At 41.0% G+C, this 21,576-nt stretch overlaps 1 protein-coding gene across 1 annotated transcript in view; it reads left to right on the forward strand.

Moving 5' to 3' along the window:
* NSMAF (neutral sphingomyelinase activation associated factor) overlaps positions 1-21,576 on the forward strand; it is a 72,237-nt gene that overhangs the window by 42,904 nt on the left and 7,757 nt on the right. The window contains exons 22-23 of the mRNA XM_075826207.1: positions 5,213-5,321; positions 6,432-6,490. Of these exons, the coding sequence (XP_075682322.1) occupies positions 5,213-5,321; positions 6,432-6,490 (168 nt within the window). The remainder of the gene's footprint in view (positions 1-5,212; positions 5,322-6,431; positions 6,491-21,576) is intronic.

Consider the following 21,576-nt stretch of genomic DNA (forward strand, 5'->3'; position numbering starts at 1 on the left):
GTGTGTGGGTGGTTAAACATTGTTCAAATTTTTTTTATTTTTTTGCACGAGTCCAGGAAATATTATAAATTATTTCTAATTTATAATACTACCCATTTTTGGTCACTAGATGGAGCTGTTCCCAAAATTGCAGCATTGCAACATTGAGTTAAAAGCCCTCGCTCTAGTGAGCTCTCAGCATCCCCCCCTCCTTTATCCTGGCTAGTGCCGGGATAAACGAGGGGTTTGAACGGTGTAACCTCCTACACTGTGTGTCGCCATTTTTTGAGCTAACCCACAGTGTAGTAGGTTTACATACAGTATTAAACACACACAAACACGAACATACATTGAAATCTCTTACCTGCTCCTGCCGCCGCGGCTCCCTCCGGCCCGTCCGCTCCGTTTGCTGCCGCTGGTGCAAGTGCAGAAATCCGGAAGCCGCGACCGGAAGTAGTAATATTACTGTCCGGCCGCGACTTCCGGTCCACAGGAAAATGGCGCCGGACGGCGCCAATTTCGAATAGGACTGTGTGGGAGCGGCGCATGCGCAGTTCCCACACAGACGCCGTACACTGCAGTCAATGGGACGGGAGCCGTTCGTCGTCCCTATGGGACTGTGGCTGCCGTATTCCATGTCTGTATGTGTCGTTAATCGACACACACAGAAATGGAACAAAAAATGGCAGCCCCCATAGGGAAGAAAAAGTGTAAAAATAAGAAAAAGTAAAACACAAACACACAAATAAATATAAAAGTTTTTAATAAAGCACTAACATCTTTAACATATAAAAAAATAATTTCTGATGACACTGTTCCTTTAAGTATATGTCATACATCGGGAAGGGGTTAAACAGATGGCGTGTGTTGAATATAGGAAGATCAGCTACCTGGGTCTTTAGTTACCCTATTTTTCTGACTATATTACACAGTTTTTAGCAAGAATAAATCTTGCTAAAAAGTCCCTGGGTCTTATAGTCGGCAAGCAAGGGACCCGGCAGCGCCGAGCTCCCTTACCTAACCGCTCCTTACTTAATCCCTTCCCAACCCGTGATGTGCCGACACATCATGGGGAGGGGATTATGTGTGGAGCGGGCTCACACGCTGAGCCCGCTCCATACACTGCAAATGTCAGTGTGCTACGTAGCGTGCTATGCTGCTTCTGTAACTGCCATTCACTACTATGGGAGTTACTCATCCATGTATTGCAGTGTATTGTACCAGTGATCTAATGATCGCTGGTTCAAGTCCCCTAGGGGAACTAATAAACTGTGTAAAAAAGAAAAACTTAGATACATTTTCAGGAGTGTAAAAAAAAATTTTAAGTTAAAAAAACAAAACCTTTTCCCATTTTTCCCCAAGCACGATGTAAAAATAAAAAAAAATTGGTATCGCTGTGTCCGTAAATGGCCGAAACTATTACAATATAGCGTTATTTGACTCCCACAGTGAACGGCGTAAAAAAGATTAAATTAGAATAGTCCGTAACAGCCTGAGCTATAAAAAAAAATATCTCTCTCTCTTTTATCCCGCACAGTGACATCCATAAAAAAAAAAAATGATAAAAAAAACTATACCAGAATAGCTATTTTTAGTCCCTTCAGCTCCCAAAAAATGGAATACATAAGAATCAAAAAGTCTCACATGTACCAATAAAAACTACAGTTTGTTCCGCAAAAGCCCTCACACAGCTTTCTTGATGAAAAAAGTTGCGACTCTTACAATATGGCGACAGAAAATGAAATATTTTTTTTAAAACCGTGATTTTTATCGTGCACACACCGTGAAACATAAAAAAAACCTATGTACGTATGTTATCGCCGTAATCGCATCGACCCACAGAATAAATTAAATGTCATTTATAATGCACGGTGAACGCCATAAAAAAACAATAGACGTTTTCACGGCCTAATTACACTAAATTCAGCAAAAAAACTTTGGCCTCAAAATGCTCACTATACCCCTACATAAATTCTTTTTAGGGCTGTAGTTTACCAAATTGGGTCACTTCTGGGGGTTGTCTATGGTTTTGGTCCCTCAGGGGCTTTGCAAATGCGACATGACACCCGAAAACCAATCCAGCAAACTTGAGCTCCAAAAGCCAAATCGCGCTCCTTCGCGTCTGAGCCCTGTCGTGTGTCCAAACAGCCGTTTATTAACACGTATGGGGTATTTCCATAATCAGGAGAAATTGCTTTACAAATGTTGGGGTGCTTTTTCTCCTTTATTCCTTGTAAAAATTGTTTTATTGGAAAAGAATTAGTAACTATTTTGTGTGGTATTGCTGTCTGTTTTACAAACAGATACATTTAAATTTCGAAAAATGCTTTGCACAATTTTTGCACATTTTCTCTAACGTTTGGTGTTTTCCACCAACAAAAAGTACGATATGTCACGAGAAAACAATCTCGGAATCACTTGGATAGGTAAAAGCATTCCCAAGTTATTACCACATAAAGTGACACGTCAGATTTGAAAAAATCTGCTGCGTTCACAAGGCCAAAGCAGGCTCAGTCCTGAAGGGGTTAAAGAGCATCTGTCACCAGTTTTCACACTATAAACCCAATACATTATTTAAAAAATCTCTTAGAACTGTTGAAGCTGATGTATTATACAACCATTCTGATGTGGATTTTCAAAGTAACTACACCAGCTTCATCAGATCTGTGAAATCTGGTGACAGATCCTTTTTAATGCAGCTGCACTGAGTGGGAGTTATCTAATAGAGAAATGTCATACATACTATTATAGTCTCCAGGAAGTGAAGGAATACAGCCCTCTCCCCTAGAGACAAGGGAGTGGCAGAGAAATGCATGGAGAGGCCTATCTTTGTATATAGTGTTATTATCCTGCCTCATCCAGGCATCCAGCAGTACAATACATCTGTCATCTGTCATTAAAATCCTGTCCTATTCTGATTCTGCCCCAGTCTACACAGCAAAGCTGATTAATAAGCCACAGAAAAAAAGGAAATGTGAGCTTATTTTGTTTGCTCTAGTAACCGGTGTGAAAGCTGGAATATTTAAATGAAAAAAATATATATACATATACACTACCGTTCAAAAGTTTGGGGTCACCCAGACAATTTTGTGTTTTCCATGAAAACTCACACTTCTATTTATCAAATGAGTTGCAAAATGACTAGAAAATATAGTCAAGACATTGACAAGGTTAGAAATAATGATTTTTATTTCAAATAATAATTTTCTCCTTCAAACTTTGCTTTCATCAAAGAATGCTCCATTTGCAGCAATTACAGCATTGCACATCTTTGGCATTCTAGCTGTTAATTTGCTGAGGTAATCAGGAGAAATTTCACCCCATGCTTCCAGAAGGCCCTCCCACAAGTTGGATTGGCTTGATGGCCACTTCTTGCGTACCATACGGTCAAGCTGCTCCCACAACAGCTCTATGGTGTTGAGATCTGGTGACTGCGCTGGCCACTCCATTACAGATAGAATACCAGCTGCCTGCTTCTTCCCTAAATAGTTCTTGCATAATTTGGAGGTGTGCTTTGGGTCATTGTCCTGTTGTAGGATGAAATTGGCTCCAATCAAGCGCTGTCCACAGGGTATGGCATGGCGTTGCCAAATGGAGTGATAGCCTTCCTTATTCAAAATCCCTTTTACCTTGTACAAATCTCCCACTTTACCAGCACCAAAGCAACCCCAGACCATCGCATTACCTCCACCATGCTTGACAGATGGCGTCAGGCACTGTTCCAGCATCTTTTCAGTTGTTCTGCGTCTCACAAATGTTCTTCTGTGTGATCCAAACACCTCAAACTTTGATTCGTCTGTCCATGACACTTTTTTCCAATCTTCCTCTGTCCAATGTCTGTGTGTATTTGCCCATATTAATCTTTTCCTTTTATTAGCCAGTCTCCGATATGGCTTTTTCTTTGCCACTCTGCCCTGAAGGCCATCATCCCGGAGTCGCCTCTTCACTGTAGACGTTGACACTGGTGTTTTGCGGGTACTATTTAATGAAGCTGCCAGTTGAGGACCTGTGATGCGTCTATTTCTCAAACTAGAGACTCTAATGTACTTGTCTTGTTGCTCAATTGTGCAGCAGGGCCTCCCACTTCTCTTTCTACTCTGGTTAGAGCCTGTTTGTGCTGTCCTCTGAAGGGAGTAGTACACACCGTTGTAGGAAATCTTCAGTTTCTTGGCAATTTCTCCCATGGAATTGCCTTCATTTCTAAGAACAAGAATAGACTGTCGAGTTTCACATGAAAGCTCTCTTTTTCTAGCCATTTTGAGAGTTTCATCAAACCCACAAATGTAATGCTTCAGATTCTCAACTAGCTCAAAGGAGGGTCAGTTTTATAGCTCCTCTAAACAGCAAAACTGTTTACAGCGGTGCTAACATAATTGCACAAGTGTTTTCTAATCATCCATTAGCCTTCTAACACAGTTAGCAAACACAATGTACCATTAGAACACTGGAGTGATGGTTGCTGGAAATGGGCCTCTATACACCTTTGTAGATATTGCATTAAAAAACAGAAGTTTGCAGCTGGAATAGTCATTTAGCACATTAACTATGTATAGAGTGTATTTCTGATTAATTTAATGTTATCTTCATTGAAAAAAAAAAAAATCTATGCTTTTCTTGCAAAAATAAGGAAATTTCTAAGTGACCCTAAACTTTTGAACGGTTGTGTGTGTGTGTGTGTGTGTGTGTGTATATATATATATATATATATATATATATATATATATATATATAATCTCTATCATAAAAACTTGATTTGAAGGGTCGATCCCAACGTAGACCTTTATGACAAATCCTGTAAATATGCCTTAAATGTCTGATATATGCCGGACCCAGCTCTGGGACCCGCACCTATATCGGGAACGCTGGCTGCAGATTTTAGGTGGGTTTTAGTGAAAAGGGGGTCTCGTGCATGGCTCTCTCCATTCTTCTATTCTATGGTAGTTCTGGAAACAGCCAAGCAGACGCTAGTGAAGAGAGGCGCGGCCCCCTCTCCTCTACTACCAGCCTGGAATCTGCGGGCAGTGGCCGCTTCACCAGACGAAACGGGGTTCTGGTGAGCCCTGTTCTCAATATGGGTGCAGGTCCAAGAGCTGGGACAAGCATTGATCAGACATTTAGGATATGTCATAAATCTCTAAGGTGGGAATAACTCTTTTAAATGATTTGTCTGATAAAACATTCCCTTTTTTAAATCATGTTTTTATTTTCATCTGAAATGTATTGTTTCATGCAGTTTCCCCCAGTGAAGATTCTTTCGAAGATCTAACGGAAGAAAGTAAGACTCTTGCATGGAGCAATATCACCAAATTCCAAATCGAGAGCAGACACAAGATTCACAAAGAGTGAGTGTCATGTTAATGGGAAATCTATACCAGTTGTGATATTCCATCAAGTCGTGTCTGACCTGCGATGATACATGAGGGCTTGTAAGATAATTGCTAAATATATCGTTTTTGTCATTTACTGAATTTCTTTGTTATCCAGTTGTGTGTCTGCTGGTGTCAATCATATTATTGCTATTCTAAGCTGACACTACTAAAGATTTCAACATATTAGGAACTTCGAGCATATGCAGCCAGGAATTCCTACTCAAAGTGGAAGTCCAGTGTGTACATCCACCTGAAAGGACCCCCAATGATCAGCTGATTGGACGGGTCGCAGCCGGCTGCTATTGACCAGATACTCTGTATTGCAGAAGAAATTAAGCACTACACAGTTCCCAATAAAATCAGTGGGCCATCTGTGTAATTCTCAAATGAGCCTGGTTGTCCAGAGACAGGTCCGCTCTTTGCAGCGGTTTCTCGCTCTTGTAAATTGATGGCTGAACAGAGTTATCTGAAGAGTTAGAACTTTTTCCCAAACATCTATTGGACAGCAGCTATATAATGTGGATACAGATTTTGCATGGACTGTGAACTTTCCTTATGTCTGCCAACCTATTAAAATCCTTACGTGCAGTAAGTCCAGGAGCATTTAACATGAATATGGAAAATCAGTAGGGAGAGAGGATGTGATTTTACACACAGCGTGCAGCAGGGGGCGCAGGATGTATGTTCGTCCATATCTAAACAACTGTGCGCAGACGATCGATTCAGATTTACTGCTGTAAATAACATCAAACAGGCTTGTTCTGTCCGTTTATAATCTTCATGTAGAGATACTTGTTTACTTTGTAATACAGACTTTTTTCTAGTGTATATAGTATATTAATCAATCTAGTATAGACTTGATGCAAAATTTACCTCAGAACTTACCAGTATCTGTTACCTCAGAAAGTCATGTCTTGTTTAACCTAGATTCTGGCTTCATGCCCCTCTTATATTTATTGCATTATTACGCTAATTTCTTTGTTAGTCTGCATGACATAATTCTTTGTACATACCGGCATGGAGATATCATGAGGGTAAAGAAATGTTGCATGGATTTGATTGTTGTTGACGTATAACTTGCAGGGCTATAACTGGCATTGTTGTATCTTCGAATGGATCTTCAGTCTTCACAACATCACAAGGTAAGTCCAAGGATTAATGAGGGTGAATGTGGGTGTCCTGTGTCGTCCTTGATTTTTCTGGATAGTCCCCTATTGAAGCCAGTCACTTTGACTTCCGATATACTAGTTAAATCTCAGGATATATGATCCAGGCAACCTTCAGATTACATGGGTGTCACAGTATTTACATTTCAATAGGATTTGTGTGATATATATATATATGTGTGTGTGTGTGTGTGTGTATATGTGTATGTCTATATATATATATATATATATATATATATATATACTGTTAAAAGTTAATTTAAGTAATTTAATTCAAGAAGTGAAACTCCTATTATATAGATTTATTACACACAGAGTGATCTATTTCCAGCATGTTTTTATTTTAATGTGGATGATCATGACTGAATTTCAGCCGTTTTTCGGCTCGAAAAACGGCTGAAAAATATGAAGCAGAACGCCTACAAACATCTGCCCATTGATTTCAATGGGAAATACGGCGTTCTGTTCCGACGAGGCGTAAAAAGAAGTGCATGTCACTTCTTGAGCCGTTTTTCATTGACTATAGAAAAACACTAGTCTGCTTAAAAAAAACTCTGAAAATCAGGAGCTGTTTTCCCTTGAAAACATCTCTGTATTTTCAGATGTTTTTTATTAAGCGTGTGAACACACCCTAAGGCCGGGTTCACACTGGCATGTTACGACCGTAATGGACGGAACGTATTTCGATGCTTGGAGTCACTGCCTCTCCGCGGGAATACTGTCCTGGACTCAAAACATGATTTTTCTGCGGAGAGGCAGGGACTCCAAGCATCATAGATAACCAAGATGCTAGGAGCCCGGCTCACTGAACTGTGGTCAGTCTGGGAAATACTGCCAACATACAGTTCACATATCTCGGACCAAACACGCCCGTCTGCATGAGGCCTTAGGCTGGATTCACACGAGCATGTTCGGTCCGTAATTGACGTACGTATTTCGGTCGCAAGTCCCGGACCGAACACAGTGCAGGGAGCCGAGCTCCTAGCATCATAGTTATGTACGATGCTAGGAATCCCTGCCTCGCTGCAGGACAACTGTCCCGTACTGTAATCCTGTTTTCAGTACGGGACAATAGTTCCACGGAGAGGCAGGGACTCCTAGCATCATACATAACTATGATGCTAGGAGCCCGGCTCCCTGCAGTGTGTTCGGTCCGGGACTTGCGGCCGAAATACGTTCCGTCCATTACGGATGTAACCTGCTTATGTGAACCCAGCCTTACCGTTAATGAAAACCCAAAATTTAGTATCTCAGAAAATTTGAATATTAAATAAGTCCAATTTCAAAAATAATTTTTAATACCGAAATGTGGCCTACTGAAAAGTCTGTCCAGTATATGCCCTCAATACCTGGTCAGGGCTCCTTTTGCATGAATTACTGCATCAATGCGGCGTGGCATGGAGGCGATCAGCCTGTGGCACTGCTGAGGTGTTATGGAAGCCCAGGTTGCTTTGATAGCGGCCTTCAGCTCGTCTGCAGTGTTTCATCATCTTCTTGACAATACCCTATAGATTCTCTATAGGGTTTAGGTCAGGTGAGTTTGCTAGCCGATCAAGCACAGTGATACTGGGGTTATTACACCAGGTATTGGTACTTTTGGCAGTGTGGGCAGGTGCCAAGTCCTGCTGGAAAATGAAATCCACATCTCCATAAAGCTTGTCAGCAGAGGGAAGCATGAAGTGCTCGACAATTTCCTGGTAGACGCTGCACTGACTCTGGACTTGATATAACACAGTGGACCAACACCAGCAGATGACATGGCTCCCCAATCCATCACTGACTGTGGAAACTTCACACTGGACCCCAAGCAACTTGGATTTATGCCTCTCCACTCTTCCTCCAGACTCTGGGACCCTGATTTCCAAATTAATAGGCTGCCTGTCGATGTAAATCTGACAGTTCTAATACATTGCACCACATAAGTCCTAAAATGTACTCCTTCCCATCACAGCCATTTTCTGGATTTTCATTTTTTTCCTCCCCACCTTCCAAAAGTCATAACTTTTTTTATTTTTCCTTCGATAAAGCCATATGAGGGCTTGTTTTAGCAGGACAAATTGTAGTTTTTCACGGCACCATTTATTGTACCATGTATTGGGAACCTGGAATAGGAAAAAAAATTGATTCCTCGATCTTTTGATGTGTTTTTGTTTTTACGGCTTTGACCATACGGTAAAAATGGCACGTTAACTTTATTCTACCGGTTAATGTGATTACGGCGATGCCAAATATCTAAAGTGTTTTTTTTTAAAATGTTTTACTACTTTTATAAGGAAGAAACGAATAGTTAAAAATAACATTTCTGTTTTGTCGCCACATTCTGAGCCATTACTTTTTTTTTATTTTCCGGTGATTGAGCGGTATGAGGGCTTTATTTTTTTGCGGGGCGAGCTGTGGTTTCTATTGGTACCATTTTGGGGTACATGAGACTTTTTTTTTTATTTTGGTTATAACTTCATGAAATTTTTTGTGGAATATGAATTGACCAAAAAACATTTTTCTTCAATTTTTTTTGTATTTTTTTTTAGTTTTTTTTTTTACACTACTAAAAGCTTTTATTAAACTTTCTTTTACACACTTTATCATACACAGCTGACGCTCGTTTCATACGGGGCGGGCTCAGTGGGTGAGCTCGATCCAAACATCACCACGATGCAATAGTACGTTGTGGTGCAGATAGGTGTTAAGACCGCAATCAGGCAGTTGGGCCTTCGAGTCCCCTAGTGGGGCTAAAAAAAATACATAAAAATGTTTTCTTATAATACGTATTTTATTGGTAAAAATGTAAACCGAACTATACGTAGTTTGTATCGCCGTATCCGTAACAACCTGAACTATTAAACTATTATGATATTTGTAAACGCTTTTTACATTTTTTTTATAAAATACAATGCCAAAATAGCATTTATTTATTTTTTGGTGACTTCACATACCATTAAATAGAGTAAAAAGCGATTTGAAAAAATTGCATGCTCCCCAAAATGGTGCCAATAAGAACTACAGCTTGTCCTGGCTGGCAGGCACTCAGACAACTTTCTTGACGGAAAAATCTAAGTTATGGCTCTTAGAATACAGCGACCGTATTATTTTAAAAGGGGTCTTATTGTGCAAAAGCTGTAAAACCTAATAAAAAACGATATACATTTGGTATCTGTAATTGTACTGACCTGCAGAATAAAGTTAACATGTCATTTTATATTGCACAGTGAATGCTAGAAAGAAAAAAAGAGAGAACGGTGCCAAAGCTGCAGTTTTTTGGGTCACTTCACCTTTCAAAATATGGAATAAAAAGTGACCAAAAAGTCACATCTACCCCAAAATAGTAGCAATTAAAATTACAGCTCGTCCCACAAAAAAAAAGCCCTCATACGGCTACATAGATAAAAAAATGATGGCTCTCGTAAGGCGGGAATCACTGGAGTTGGACTGGAGTTTTCTTAAAACATAACTTTTAATGTTATTATTTCTTAAAAATATGTTGTAACACAACTTGTAAGAATGTTCAAGTTTGTGTAAATATATAGATAATTTTTTCCCCTTATCACAGAAACATCTTGATTAAAACATCATCCCACATATTACCTTATAAAAGCTGATAAAGCTTCTGGGATAGTCAACCCCCTACCCATTCTGTAGTTTGGTGGGATTAACTCCACTCCTCAACGTCCGATGCCTAAACAGGTGTTTATACCAGCACGAGCAAAACTTGTGCTACAAATCCCCCTTGTCACTGCAAGGCCACTAAAACGTCAATAATGGCTCCAGCGGAATGAAGAAGCCTTATAGATGGGCTGCTTGGCCAAATCCCCCCTGATGAATTTGGGCCACAAGGAAATGCGTTGGGAGAAAACGTGATCTCTAAATATTCAAGAGGTTTCCCATTCCCCTTTGCTGAGGAGTGGTTAATCCCACCAAGCTATGGAACGCGTAGGGGGGGGGGGTTGACTACCCCAGAAGTTTTATCCGCTTATATAAGTTGACATATGGGATGATGTTTTAACCCCTTCCCGCGATTGGGCGTGACTGTATGTCCGGAATCAGTGATTTCCCGCACTAGGGCGTACAGTTACGCCCAAGCTTTAAACTGTCACCATGTCAACAGACACGGTGCCAGCGTCCTGATCGCAACTGTCATTAACAGTTGCCGAGCAGGACTCGCGGCACAGGACCAATCAGAGTGGTCCCGTGCCGGCAAACGCTGTGATTGGCCTGTTAGTACTGACTGGCCAATCACAGTGCAGGAGGATTGTTTTGCCGGCATCTCCGGCTCTGACAAGCTCATTTCTGTCAGAGAGCTTGTCAGAGTCGGACGCCAGTGATAATACACTGGAAGAGTGTTCAAAAAAACAAAAGAAAAAATAGCGATCTGCCCCTTTTGTGCCCACTCACCAGTGATCACCCCCTGGTTATCAAATATATAATTATATAATTTCAGTCACCCACCGTGCTGTGATCTGTGCCCAGCTATCACCTGTCTCAGTACCTGGTCGCCATCACCCTACTGTGTCCCTAGATTTCCCACTGCCGAGTTCCCTGTTAGGTAGCAATGCCACGTCTCACTTAGTTTTCCCCCTGGTATGTAGGGTACCCTTACTCATTGAATACAGCAGGGTCGCTGGTCGCCGGTTTGTTCTCATTCCACAGTTGAGAGTAGCGCTGTTTATTTTTTGCTAAAGTTTTAACATTTTTTTTGTTTTGTTTTTAAAAGAAGTTACCAAAAAAATTTATTAGTTAGTAGCTGAGCTAAATTGTTTCATATTGCCAAAAGAGTCTTCACAGCCGAGGAAGCGTATCAAATGATGTGTTCCGATACGGACAGCGCAAGTGAAGGTGAAGCACAGTTCGTGCTTTCATCTTCATCTGTATCCAGTGACTGAGTCTGCACCCCCACCCCTCGTCGGCGCAGAAGAGCCGTAGGTCCTGCTCTGCCTGATCTGACATGGGAAGCTGCGGACAATTATACCCCAGGTGCCTGAATTTACAGCCCCCTCAGGCATTCCAATTGACACTACGGGTTTCAGACCCATTGATTATTTTAAAGTTTTCTTTTCAGACGTCCTTTTAGATTTAATGGTCCAGCAGATCAACATTTATGCTGAACAATTTATCTCCCAAAACCCAGACTCTTTTTATGGGAGAAGCCAAAATTGGACCCCCACAAACGCAGTGGAATTGCAGAAGTTTTGGGGATTATTTTTACGTTTTTGTCTCGTAAAAAAACCCAGTATTAGAGACTATTGGCCCCCTGATATTTTATATAACACCCCCCTTTACCGCACAGTAATGACAAGGAAGCGATTCGAAGCCATCCTAAAGTTCCTGCATTACAATGACAATAGTCAGTGCCCACCCCCACAGGACCCAAATTTTGATAGGCTGTATAAAATAAGACCATTACTCCCAAAGTTTTTCCCAAGTTTATACCCCCCAACAAAATATTTCGGTGGATGAATCATTAGTGAGCTTCAAGGGTAAACTACACTTCAGGCAGTATCTACCCAATAAAAGAGCCCGGTACGGCATAAAACTGTACAAACTCTGTGAAAGTGCCACCGGTTACACCTACTCTTTTAGGGTTTATGAGGGTAAAGACTCTCATATAGATCCCCCAGAATGCCTCCCCTTCCTAGGAATTAGTGGAAAGATTGTATGGGATCTTATTCATCCTTTGCTTGGCAAAGGATATCATCTTTATCTGGATAACTTTTACAACAGTGTCCCATTGCTAAAAGTTCTCTCGTCCAGATCCACCTTGGCGTGCGGAACAATCCGCAAAAATCAGAAGGGCCTCCCCAAAACATTGCTCTCTCCTAATTTTAGGATCTGACCCAGCAGAGCTGTCTGCAGCGACGATCTGCTCCTCCTGAAGTATAAGGATAAAAGGGACGTCCTTTATACTGACCAGCATTCATGACAGCAGAGGCAGCCTTGTCCCTGTACGTGGATCCACCACCCAAGTTCCCAAACCATTTTGAGTACTGAATACAACAAATATATGGGTGGCATAACCGAAAAGGGATATAGTCGTGATACCCCACCAATTGTAGATAATTTATATATCAAACCAATATAGTATTATAAGGCGGGTGGATCAAAAAGCATTAAATATTATGCCTGCATCAAAACTAGATATTTAGACCAGAAAAGATCAAGGATGCAATAATGCATGAGAATTTATCAAGATATAAAAAAATATAATTTTATTGTTGAACATGTTAAAATCGAACATATAAAAAGGTCCACAGAAATACTAACAGAAAGACGGACATCACATAAACTGCTGCTAGAAAGTGGTACATATCATGTATAAAGGGGTCAGACAATCAGGTGTATCATGTATAGGCAGACTAAATCGTAAAACAAAGTGCAAAGTAATATCTAATACATGTACAACATTAGTCTGTATAAGAGAATAAGGGATAGAGTATCACCATACTGACCCATATGCTGCTAGGAGGAATGTGATGAATGTCCACCCCGACGCGCGTTTCGGCGCACTTGCCGTCGTCTGGGGGCCAGTGCGCCGAAACGCGCTTCGGGGTGGACGTTCATCACATTCCTCCTAGCAGCATATGGGTCAGTATGGTGATACTCTATTCCTTATTCTCTTATACAGACTAATGTACATGTATTAGATATTACTTTGGGCTTTGTTTTACGATTTTAGTCTGCCTATATCCTTGTTCTTTTTTGGTCTAAATATATGTCTGACCAGGTCATAAAACCATACAGCGCCATGCGCAAGACCAAGGTATGGTATAAAAAGCTGTCTGTGCATCTTACACAGATGGCATTATACAACTCCTTTGTCCTCTGAAGATATGCCGGCAGTGGAGATACGTTCCAGCAATTTCAGGAAAAACTTATCAAGGCCCTGATATTTGATGACCAGGTAGGAGAGGGCAGTTCATCTGGTTCTTCCGTCAGCGGGATAATTCCCGGCCAGCATTTCCCCACAGAAATCCCCCCTCCCCATTGAAAAAAAAATAGAAGCCCCCAAAAAAATTCTGTGTGTGCGCGCCAATCGAGGCATTCGTAAGGACGCCACATACCATTGTGAGACGTGTCCCACAAATTTTATTTATTTATTTTTCATTCACCTTTTCTATCTCCCATATTGGCCATGACCAATTCTTAATTTTTTTTATTTACCAGCCCCATTCAAAATGTGATCATTTAAAATTTGTAAAAAACCACCTAAAACAAAACTAAAAATTCTCACTATACCCGAGGGAGTGTCTTTCTCACCTAGGTTGCAAATCTGAGTGAGCGGAATAAAGGAATAAATCCAGATGAGATTGGTTGCCTCAGCAAATCTTTTTTTGCTGAGGCCTTTGATTTATTTTTTGGGCTGGATTTTATGGAATGGTGGGTAGGTTGGTAGTGGGACCTGCCATTCCCTCTCTCTCCATTGCAGGTTTTCCAGGTTGTCCTGCTTCGTTACTAAAATTAAAGTATTTCTTATTATACCCCTAGATGAATACCTAGAGGGTTGTCACTTCACAATTTAAAAATTCTCACTATACCCCTAGATGAATACCTTGAAAGGTGTTACATTACAATCAAAATCTTCTCACTATACCGCTAGATGAATTCTTTGAGGGGTTTCGTATCCTAAATGGGGTCACTTTTCTGGGTTTTTAATGTTTTGACACCCCAGAGCCTCTTTTCATGACACAGGGCAGTAAATGCCATCGTAGTAGGCCTCAGATGTTGCATGGTGCTCTTTACCTTCTGAGCCCGGCCATGTGCTCAAACAGCAGTTCATCTCCACAAATGGGGTATTGCCGTATTTAGGAGAAATTGCGTAACAAACTGTGGGTGCTTTTTCTCCTTTAACCCCTTGTGAAAATGATGCATTTGGGGCTAAAGCAACGTTTTCTTTGAAAAAAAATTAAATTTTCTTTTTTTTACTGCCCAGTGTATGCAACACCTGTGGGGTCAAAATGCTCACTACACCCCTAGATTAATTCCTCTAGGGGTTTAGTTTGCCAAATGGAGTCACTTTTGGGGGATTTCCACTGTACTGGTACCTTTAGGAGCTTTACAAATGCGACATGGTGCAGAGAAATCAATCCAGCAAAATCAGCGCTCCAAAAGCTAAATGGCGTTCCTTTCCTTCCGAGTCCTGCCGCTTGCCCAAACAGCAGTTTATAACCACATGTTTGGTATTTCCGTACTCTGAAGAAGTTGCTTTACAAATGTTGGGGTGCTTTTCCTCATTTATTTGTTGAAAAAGTTAAAAATTTTGAGGTAAAGCTACATCTTAATGGAAAATAATGTAATTTTTCATTTTTACTGCCAAATTCTAATGAAATCTATGAAACACCTGTGGTCAAAGTGCTCACTACACCCCTAGATGAATTCCAAAATGGGGTCTTTTTTGGGGTGTTTCCTTTGTTTCGGCACCACAAGACCTCTTCTAACCTGACATGGTGCCTGAAATATCTAAGAAAAGGAAGGCCCTAAAATCCACTAGGTGCTCCTTTGCTTCAGTCCATTACCACACTAGGGCCACATGCAGGATATTTCTAAAAACTGCAGAATCAGGGCAATAAATATTCAGTTGTGTTTCTCTGGTAAAACCTTCAGTATTACAGGAAAATTTTATTAAAATTGAATTTTTGCACATTTCCCTTCCACTTTGCTTTAATTCCTGTGAAACGCCTAAAGGGTTAAAATAACTTTCTGAATGCTGTTTTGAATACTTTGAGGTGTGTCGTTTTTAAAGTGGGGTGATTTGTGCAGGTTTCTAATATAGAAGGCCCTCAAAGCCACTTCAGAACTGAACTGTTCCCTACAAAAATGGGCACTTGAAATTTTCTTGAAAATATGAGAAATTGCTGCTAAAGTTCTAAGCCTTGTAACGTCCTAGAAAAATAAAAGGATGTTCAAAAAACTATGCCAATCTAAAGTAGACCTATGTGAAATATAAACTAGTAACTATTTTGTGTGGTATAACTATCTGTCTTACAAGCAGATACATTTGAATTTAGAAAATGCTAAATTTTTGTGTTTTTCACACAAAAATATTGAATATATCGACCAAATTTTTTCACTAACCTACAGTACAATGTGTCACGAGAAAACAGTCTCCGAATCGCTTGGATAGGTAAAAGCATTCCCAAGTTATTACCATATAAAGTGACACATTTCAGATTTAAAAAAAATGAGGCTCTGTAATTTTGGTCCAAAAGTGGCTGCATCCTTAAGGGGTTAATCAAGATTTTTGGAGCATGTTCTTTAACCCCTTCCCGCTCCTGGACGTACTATTAGGTCATTGTAACCATAGCGTTCACGCTCCATGACCTAATAGTACGTCTCGGGAGTAACGGCCGTTTCAGCCGTCCTCCCGACACATACAGGAGCTGTGACAGCTGCTGTCTCGTACAGCAGCTGTCACAGCTCCTACAGCGGGGACCGATCGCTGTGTCCCCGCTGATTAACCCCTGAAAAGCTGTGTTCAATAGCGATCACGGCTTTTTAGGGGTTAAGCTACAATCGCCAGCCTGCTATACGATAGCGGCTGGCGATGGTGACTATGGCAACCGGACACCAAACAATGGCGTCCGTCTATACCATCGACGGAAGCCTAGTGGGTCCTGACGAAGTCAGGACCCACTATGCTTGCTGTCAGTGAGTAGCTGACAGCTCTGATACACTGCACTACGCATCTAGTGCAGTGTATTAGAATAGTGATCAGGGCCTCCTGCCCTCAAGTCCCCTAGTGGGACATAGTAATAAAGTTAAAAAAAGTTAAAAAAAGATGTGTAAAAATAAGAAAATAAAAGATTTAAAAGTAAAAATCCCCCTTTTTCCCTTATCAGTCCTTTTCTTATTCATAAAAATATATAAACAAACAAATAAACTATACATAATTGGTATTGCCGCGTCCGTAACGGCCTGAACTACAAAATTATTTCGTTATTTATCCCGCGCGGTGAACGCCGTAAAAGAAAATAATAATAAACCGTACCAGAATCACAATTGTTTGGTCACTTCACCTCCCAAAAAATGGAATAAAAAGAGATCAAAAAGTCGCAAAAATGGTACTGATCGAAACTACAGTTCGTTAGGCAAAAAATAAGTCCTCGCACGGCTTTATTGATAGAAAAATAAAAACGTTATGGCTCTTAGAATAAGGCAACACAAAAAGTGAATGATTTTTTACAAAACGTATTTTATTGTGCAAACGCCATAAGACATAAAAAAAACCTATAAACATCTGGTATCGCCGTAATCGTATCACCACGCAGAATAATGAGAATGTTATTTATAGCGCACGGTGAACGCTGTAAAAAAAAAATCGAATAAAAAAACAATAGTAGAATTGCTGTTTTTTAGTCACCACGCCACCTAAAAATAGAATAAAAACTGATCAAAAAGCCGCATGCACCCCAAGAAAACGACAATGAATTCCTCAAGGGGTGTAGTTTCCAAAATGGGGTCACTTTTGGGGGGTTTCCACTGTTTTGGCACCACAAGACCTCTTCAAACCGGACATGGTGCCTAATAAAAAAAAGAGGCCTCAAAATCCACTGGGTGCTCCTTTGCTTCTGAGGCCGGTGCTTCAGTCCATTACCGCACTAGGGCCACATGTGCGATATTTCTCAAAACTGCAGAATCTGGGCAATAAATATTGTGTTGCGTTTCTCTGATAAAACTTTTTGTGTTATAAAAAAAATGGTATAAAGAGGATTTTCTGACAAAAAAAAAATGTAAATTTCACCTCTACTTTGCTCTAAATTTCTGTGAAACACCTAAAGGGTTCATAAACTTTCTAAATGCTGTTGTGAATAATTTGAGGGGTCTAGTTTCTAAAATGGGGTGTTTTGATAGGGGTTTCTAAAATATGGGCCCCTCAAAGCAACTTCAGAACTGAACTGTAACCTAAAAAAATAAATGAGGCAATACTTCGCTTCTTACATTATACTGATAATGAGCCGTGCCCACCCCGAGATGACCCCAGTTTTGACCGTTTGTATAAACGGAGACCCCTATTAGACCGTTTCAGTGCCCGGTTTTCCCAAGCATACACCCCCGAGAAGTCTATTTCTATTGATGAGTCCTTGGTACATTTTAAAGGGAGGGTTCAATTCCGCGAATACCTGCCGGGTAAGAGGGCAAGGTATGGCGTGAAGATGTATAAGCTGTGTGAGAGTGCATCAGGGTATACCTACAAATTTAGGATATATGAAGGAAAGGACACCAGTATTCAGCCCCCAGAATGCCCACCCTTACTGGGAGTTAATGCAAAAATTGTGTGGGATTTGGTGCACCCACTGCTGGACCAGGGTCACCACCTCTACCTGGATAATTTTTATTCCAGCGTCCTACTCTTCAAGTGCCTCGCTTCCAGAAGTCCTGCGGCATGCGGCACTGCTAGAAGAAATCGGAGAAGCCTCCCTAAGACTCTGCTTGGGCAAACACTCTGAAGGGGTGAGAGCAGGGCACAATCTTAGCAGCAACATATTGTGTCAAGTACAAGACAAGAGCGATGCCACACCAGTACCCATGTACCTGTACGAGGTACCAGTACAGAGACCCCCAAACCAGACTGCATCCTGGACTACAATAGGTACATGGGAGGGGTGGACTTGTCAGATCAAGTCCTGAAGCCCTACAGCGCCATGCGGTGTGGTATAAGAAGCTGGCCGGGCACATCATACAGATGGCTTTGTACAATGTGTACGTGCTACGTCGATGTGCAGGCCAGACGGGAACTTTCCTGGAATTTCAAGAGGTGATTATCAAGAACCTAATCTTTAGGGACCAAGAAGGGGGGGGGGCACCCAGTACTTCTGGAAGCGGGGCCACACACATCGTACCAGGGCAACCCTTTCCAGGAGAAGTTCCCCAAACTGGCAAGAAGGGAAAAAGTCAAAAGAGGTGCAAAGTCTGCTATAAGAGGGGGATAAGGGAGGACACAATATATCAATGTGACACACATGTCCCGAAAAACCAGAGCTCTGTATGAAAGTGTTTTAAAATTTATCATACATCCCTTGGTTTATAATTTACCCCAATTTTACTTACCCTGATGCACTCCGCACAGCTTATCCCCCCTCGTCTTTCCCCTCTGGGCCCTGCTGTGTGCCCAGGAAGCTGATAACAGCCACATGTAGGGTATTGCCGTACCCAGGAGAACCCACATTACAGTTTATGGGGTGTATGTCTCCGGTCAAAATGCTCACTACACCTCTAGATGAATGCCTCAAGGGTGTCGTTTTTAAAACGGGGTCACTTCTTGCGGGTTTCAACTGTACTGGTACCTCAGGGGCTTCTGCATACATGACTTCGCACCAGAAAATCCCCAGTAGGCCAAATGGTGGTCCTTTCCTTCTGAGCCCTCCCATGGGCCCAAACGGCAGTTTATCACCACAAATGGGGTATTGTGGCACTCAGAACAAATTGTGCAAAAGAATGGGGTATTTTGTTTCTTGTGAAAATAAGAAATTTTCAGCCAAAACTACATATTATTGGAAAAAATTAATTTTGTTTTAATTCCCAGCCCAATTCAAATAAGTTCTGTGAAAAAACTATGGGGTCAAAATGGTCACAACACCCATAAATGAATTCCTTGAGGGGTGTAGTTTCCAAAATGGGGTCATTTCTGGTTGGTTTCCATTGCTTTGATACCTCTGGGGCTCTGCAAATGCGACATGGCACCTGAAAACCAATCCAGCCAATCTGGACTACACAGCGCCCCTTTCCTTCTGAGCCCTCCCATGGGCCCAAACAGCAGTTTATCACCACAAATGGGGTATTGCTGCACTAAGAACAAATTGGGCAACAAAATGGGGTATTTTGTTCCCTGTGAAAATAAGAAATTTTGATCACAAATGACATCTTATTGGAAAAAATGACATTTTTTAATTTCACAGCCCAATTCAAATACGAGCTGTGAAAAAACTGTGCGGTCAAAATGGTAACAACAGCCATAAATGAATTCCTTGAGGGGTGTAGTTTCCAAAATGGGGTCACTATTGGGGGATTCCTACTGTTTTGGAACCTCAACACCTTTTCAAACCTGGCATGCTGCCTAAAATATATTCTAATAAAAAAGAGGCCTCAAAATGCACTAGGTGCTTCTTTGCTTCTAGGGCTTGTGTTTTATTCCACGAGCGCAGTAGAGCCACATGTGGGACATTTTTAAAAACTGCAGAATCTGGACAATACATATTTAGTAGTGGTTCTCTGGTAAAACCTTCTGTAAAAAAAATTTAATAAAATTTAAATTCAGCAAGAAAAATGACGTTTGCAAATTTCACCTCCACTTTGCTTTAATTCCTGTGAAATGCCTGAAGGGTTAAAAAAAACTTTCTAAATGCTGTTTTGAATACTTTGAGGGGTCTAGTTTTTAAAATGGGGTGTTTTATGGGGGTTTCTAATACATAGGCCCCTCAAAGCCACTTCAGAACTGAACAGGTACCTTAAAAAAAAGGCTTTTGAAATTTTCTTAAAAATATGAGAAATTGCTGTTTCTTTTCTAAGCCTTGTAACGTCCAAGAAAAATAAAAGAATGTTCAAAAAACGATGCCAATCTAAAGTAGACATATGTGAACTAGTAACTATTTTGGGTGGTATAACCGGCTGTTTTACAAGCAGATGCATTTAAATTCTGAAAAATGCTATTTTTTCAAAATTTTCTCTAAATTTTGCAATTTTTCACCAATAAACACTGAATATGTCGACCAAATTTTACCACGAACATGAAGCCCAATGTGTCACGAGAAAACAGTCTCCGAATCGCTTGGATAGGTTTAAGCATTCCGACGTTAATACCACATAAAGTGAAATATGTCAGATTTGAAAAATGGGCTCTGAGCCTTAAGGTCCAAACTAGGCTGCGTCCTTAAGGGGTTAAACACTGAAAACCTACCTTAAAGGGAACCTGTCACCAGCATTTCACCTATTGAACTCTACTCGCCCCTCGCTGGCCGCTGCAGTCAAAAGTTCATTACCGTTATCCCCTCTCCTAAACTCCTCCTCCGACTGTAAATAATGGTCTGCAAATATTTTGCTCCTTATTATGGTGGTAATCCGGCAGTTTCTCTTATGTCCGCCCATCGCTGAAAACTGGCCCGGCCTGAATGACCAAATCTCATCTGAGAAAACACGCATGCGTCCGACATATATGGTCCGACACCCTTTCCTGCTTCGTCTGGGCCTCCGATCTAGAGAGGCCTAGACATAGTCCTGATTGGTTGGGCCCTAGTAGAAATAAAAAAGCTTTGACATTTCCTGGTCTAGAAAACCAAATAGGCACCAATAGCAACATACATAATGTAGGTAACCAGTATGACCCTGTGTAGTTAACTGGTGCATCAATGTACCATGTATGAAATCTGATCACCAGACCCCGTGTTAAGGCACATATTCCAAAACCAGTGTGCCCATATATAGAGAATATTAGCGACGAAGGATTATTCTCCCAGAATACACACTCACATTAACCAGCTCACTGCTAAAAATAAATGCTGCCTACAGCTCCGAGTTAATTTCTGTGCCTACAACCTCATGCCGTTTTGGAGGTGCCGTGTGATGAGCCAAACGGTCTTCTGCCCTGGTCTGTTGTCACTGATGATAGTAAATAGTGCAGAGTTCCCAGATTTCCTCCTCGTATGGACATGTGGACTTTACATCTTTAGAGCTATGATGTATTGAACATGGCACTACCGGCCTGACTACTTTATATTCGCACTGCCGATAGACTAGGGCAGTGGCAACAGATGGTTAGTCATTACATGCGGCACCTTCAGTGCTGCAAAATTGTAGGCACACAGAGTCAGAGTTGTATGCAAAGTGTATTTTTTCTAGTGGTCTGGTTAGTGTCAATTCTACAGGGGTGTCCTTCCACGTTAATATTTTCTATATTGATTTTAAGTTCTATATAAGGTGCTGAGCTAGATTGGTAACCTATATCATGTATACTGCTATTGATGCGCTATCCAGTTCTCCTAAAAAACAAATCGGTAACAGTAAGAGGACTTCAGTAAATAGATAATCTTATTTCACAATAGGAGCTGTATGTTATCCGCTATGTTTGGAGGTCATTGCGT

The sequence above is a fragment of the Rhinoderma darwinii genome, chromosome 5, assembly GCF_050947455.1.
Source record: "Rhinoderma darwinii isolate aRhiDar2 chromosome 5, aRhiDar2.hap1, whole genome shotgun sequence".
Taxonomy (NCBI): Eukaryota; Metazoa; Chordata; class Amphibia; order Anura; family Rhinodermatidae; genus Rhinoderma; species Rhinoderma darwinii.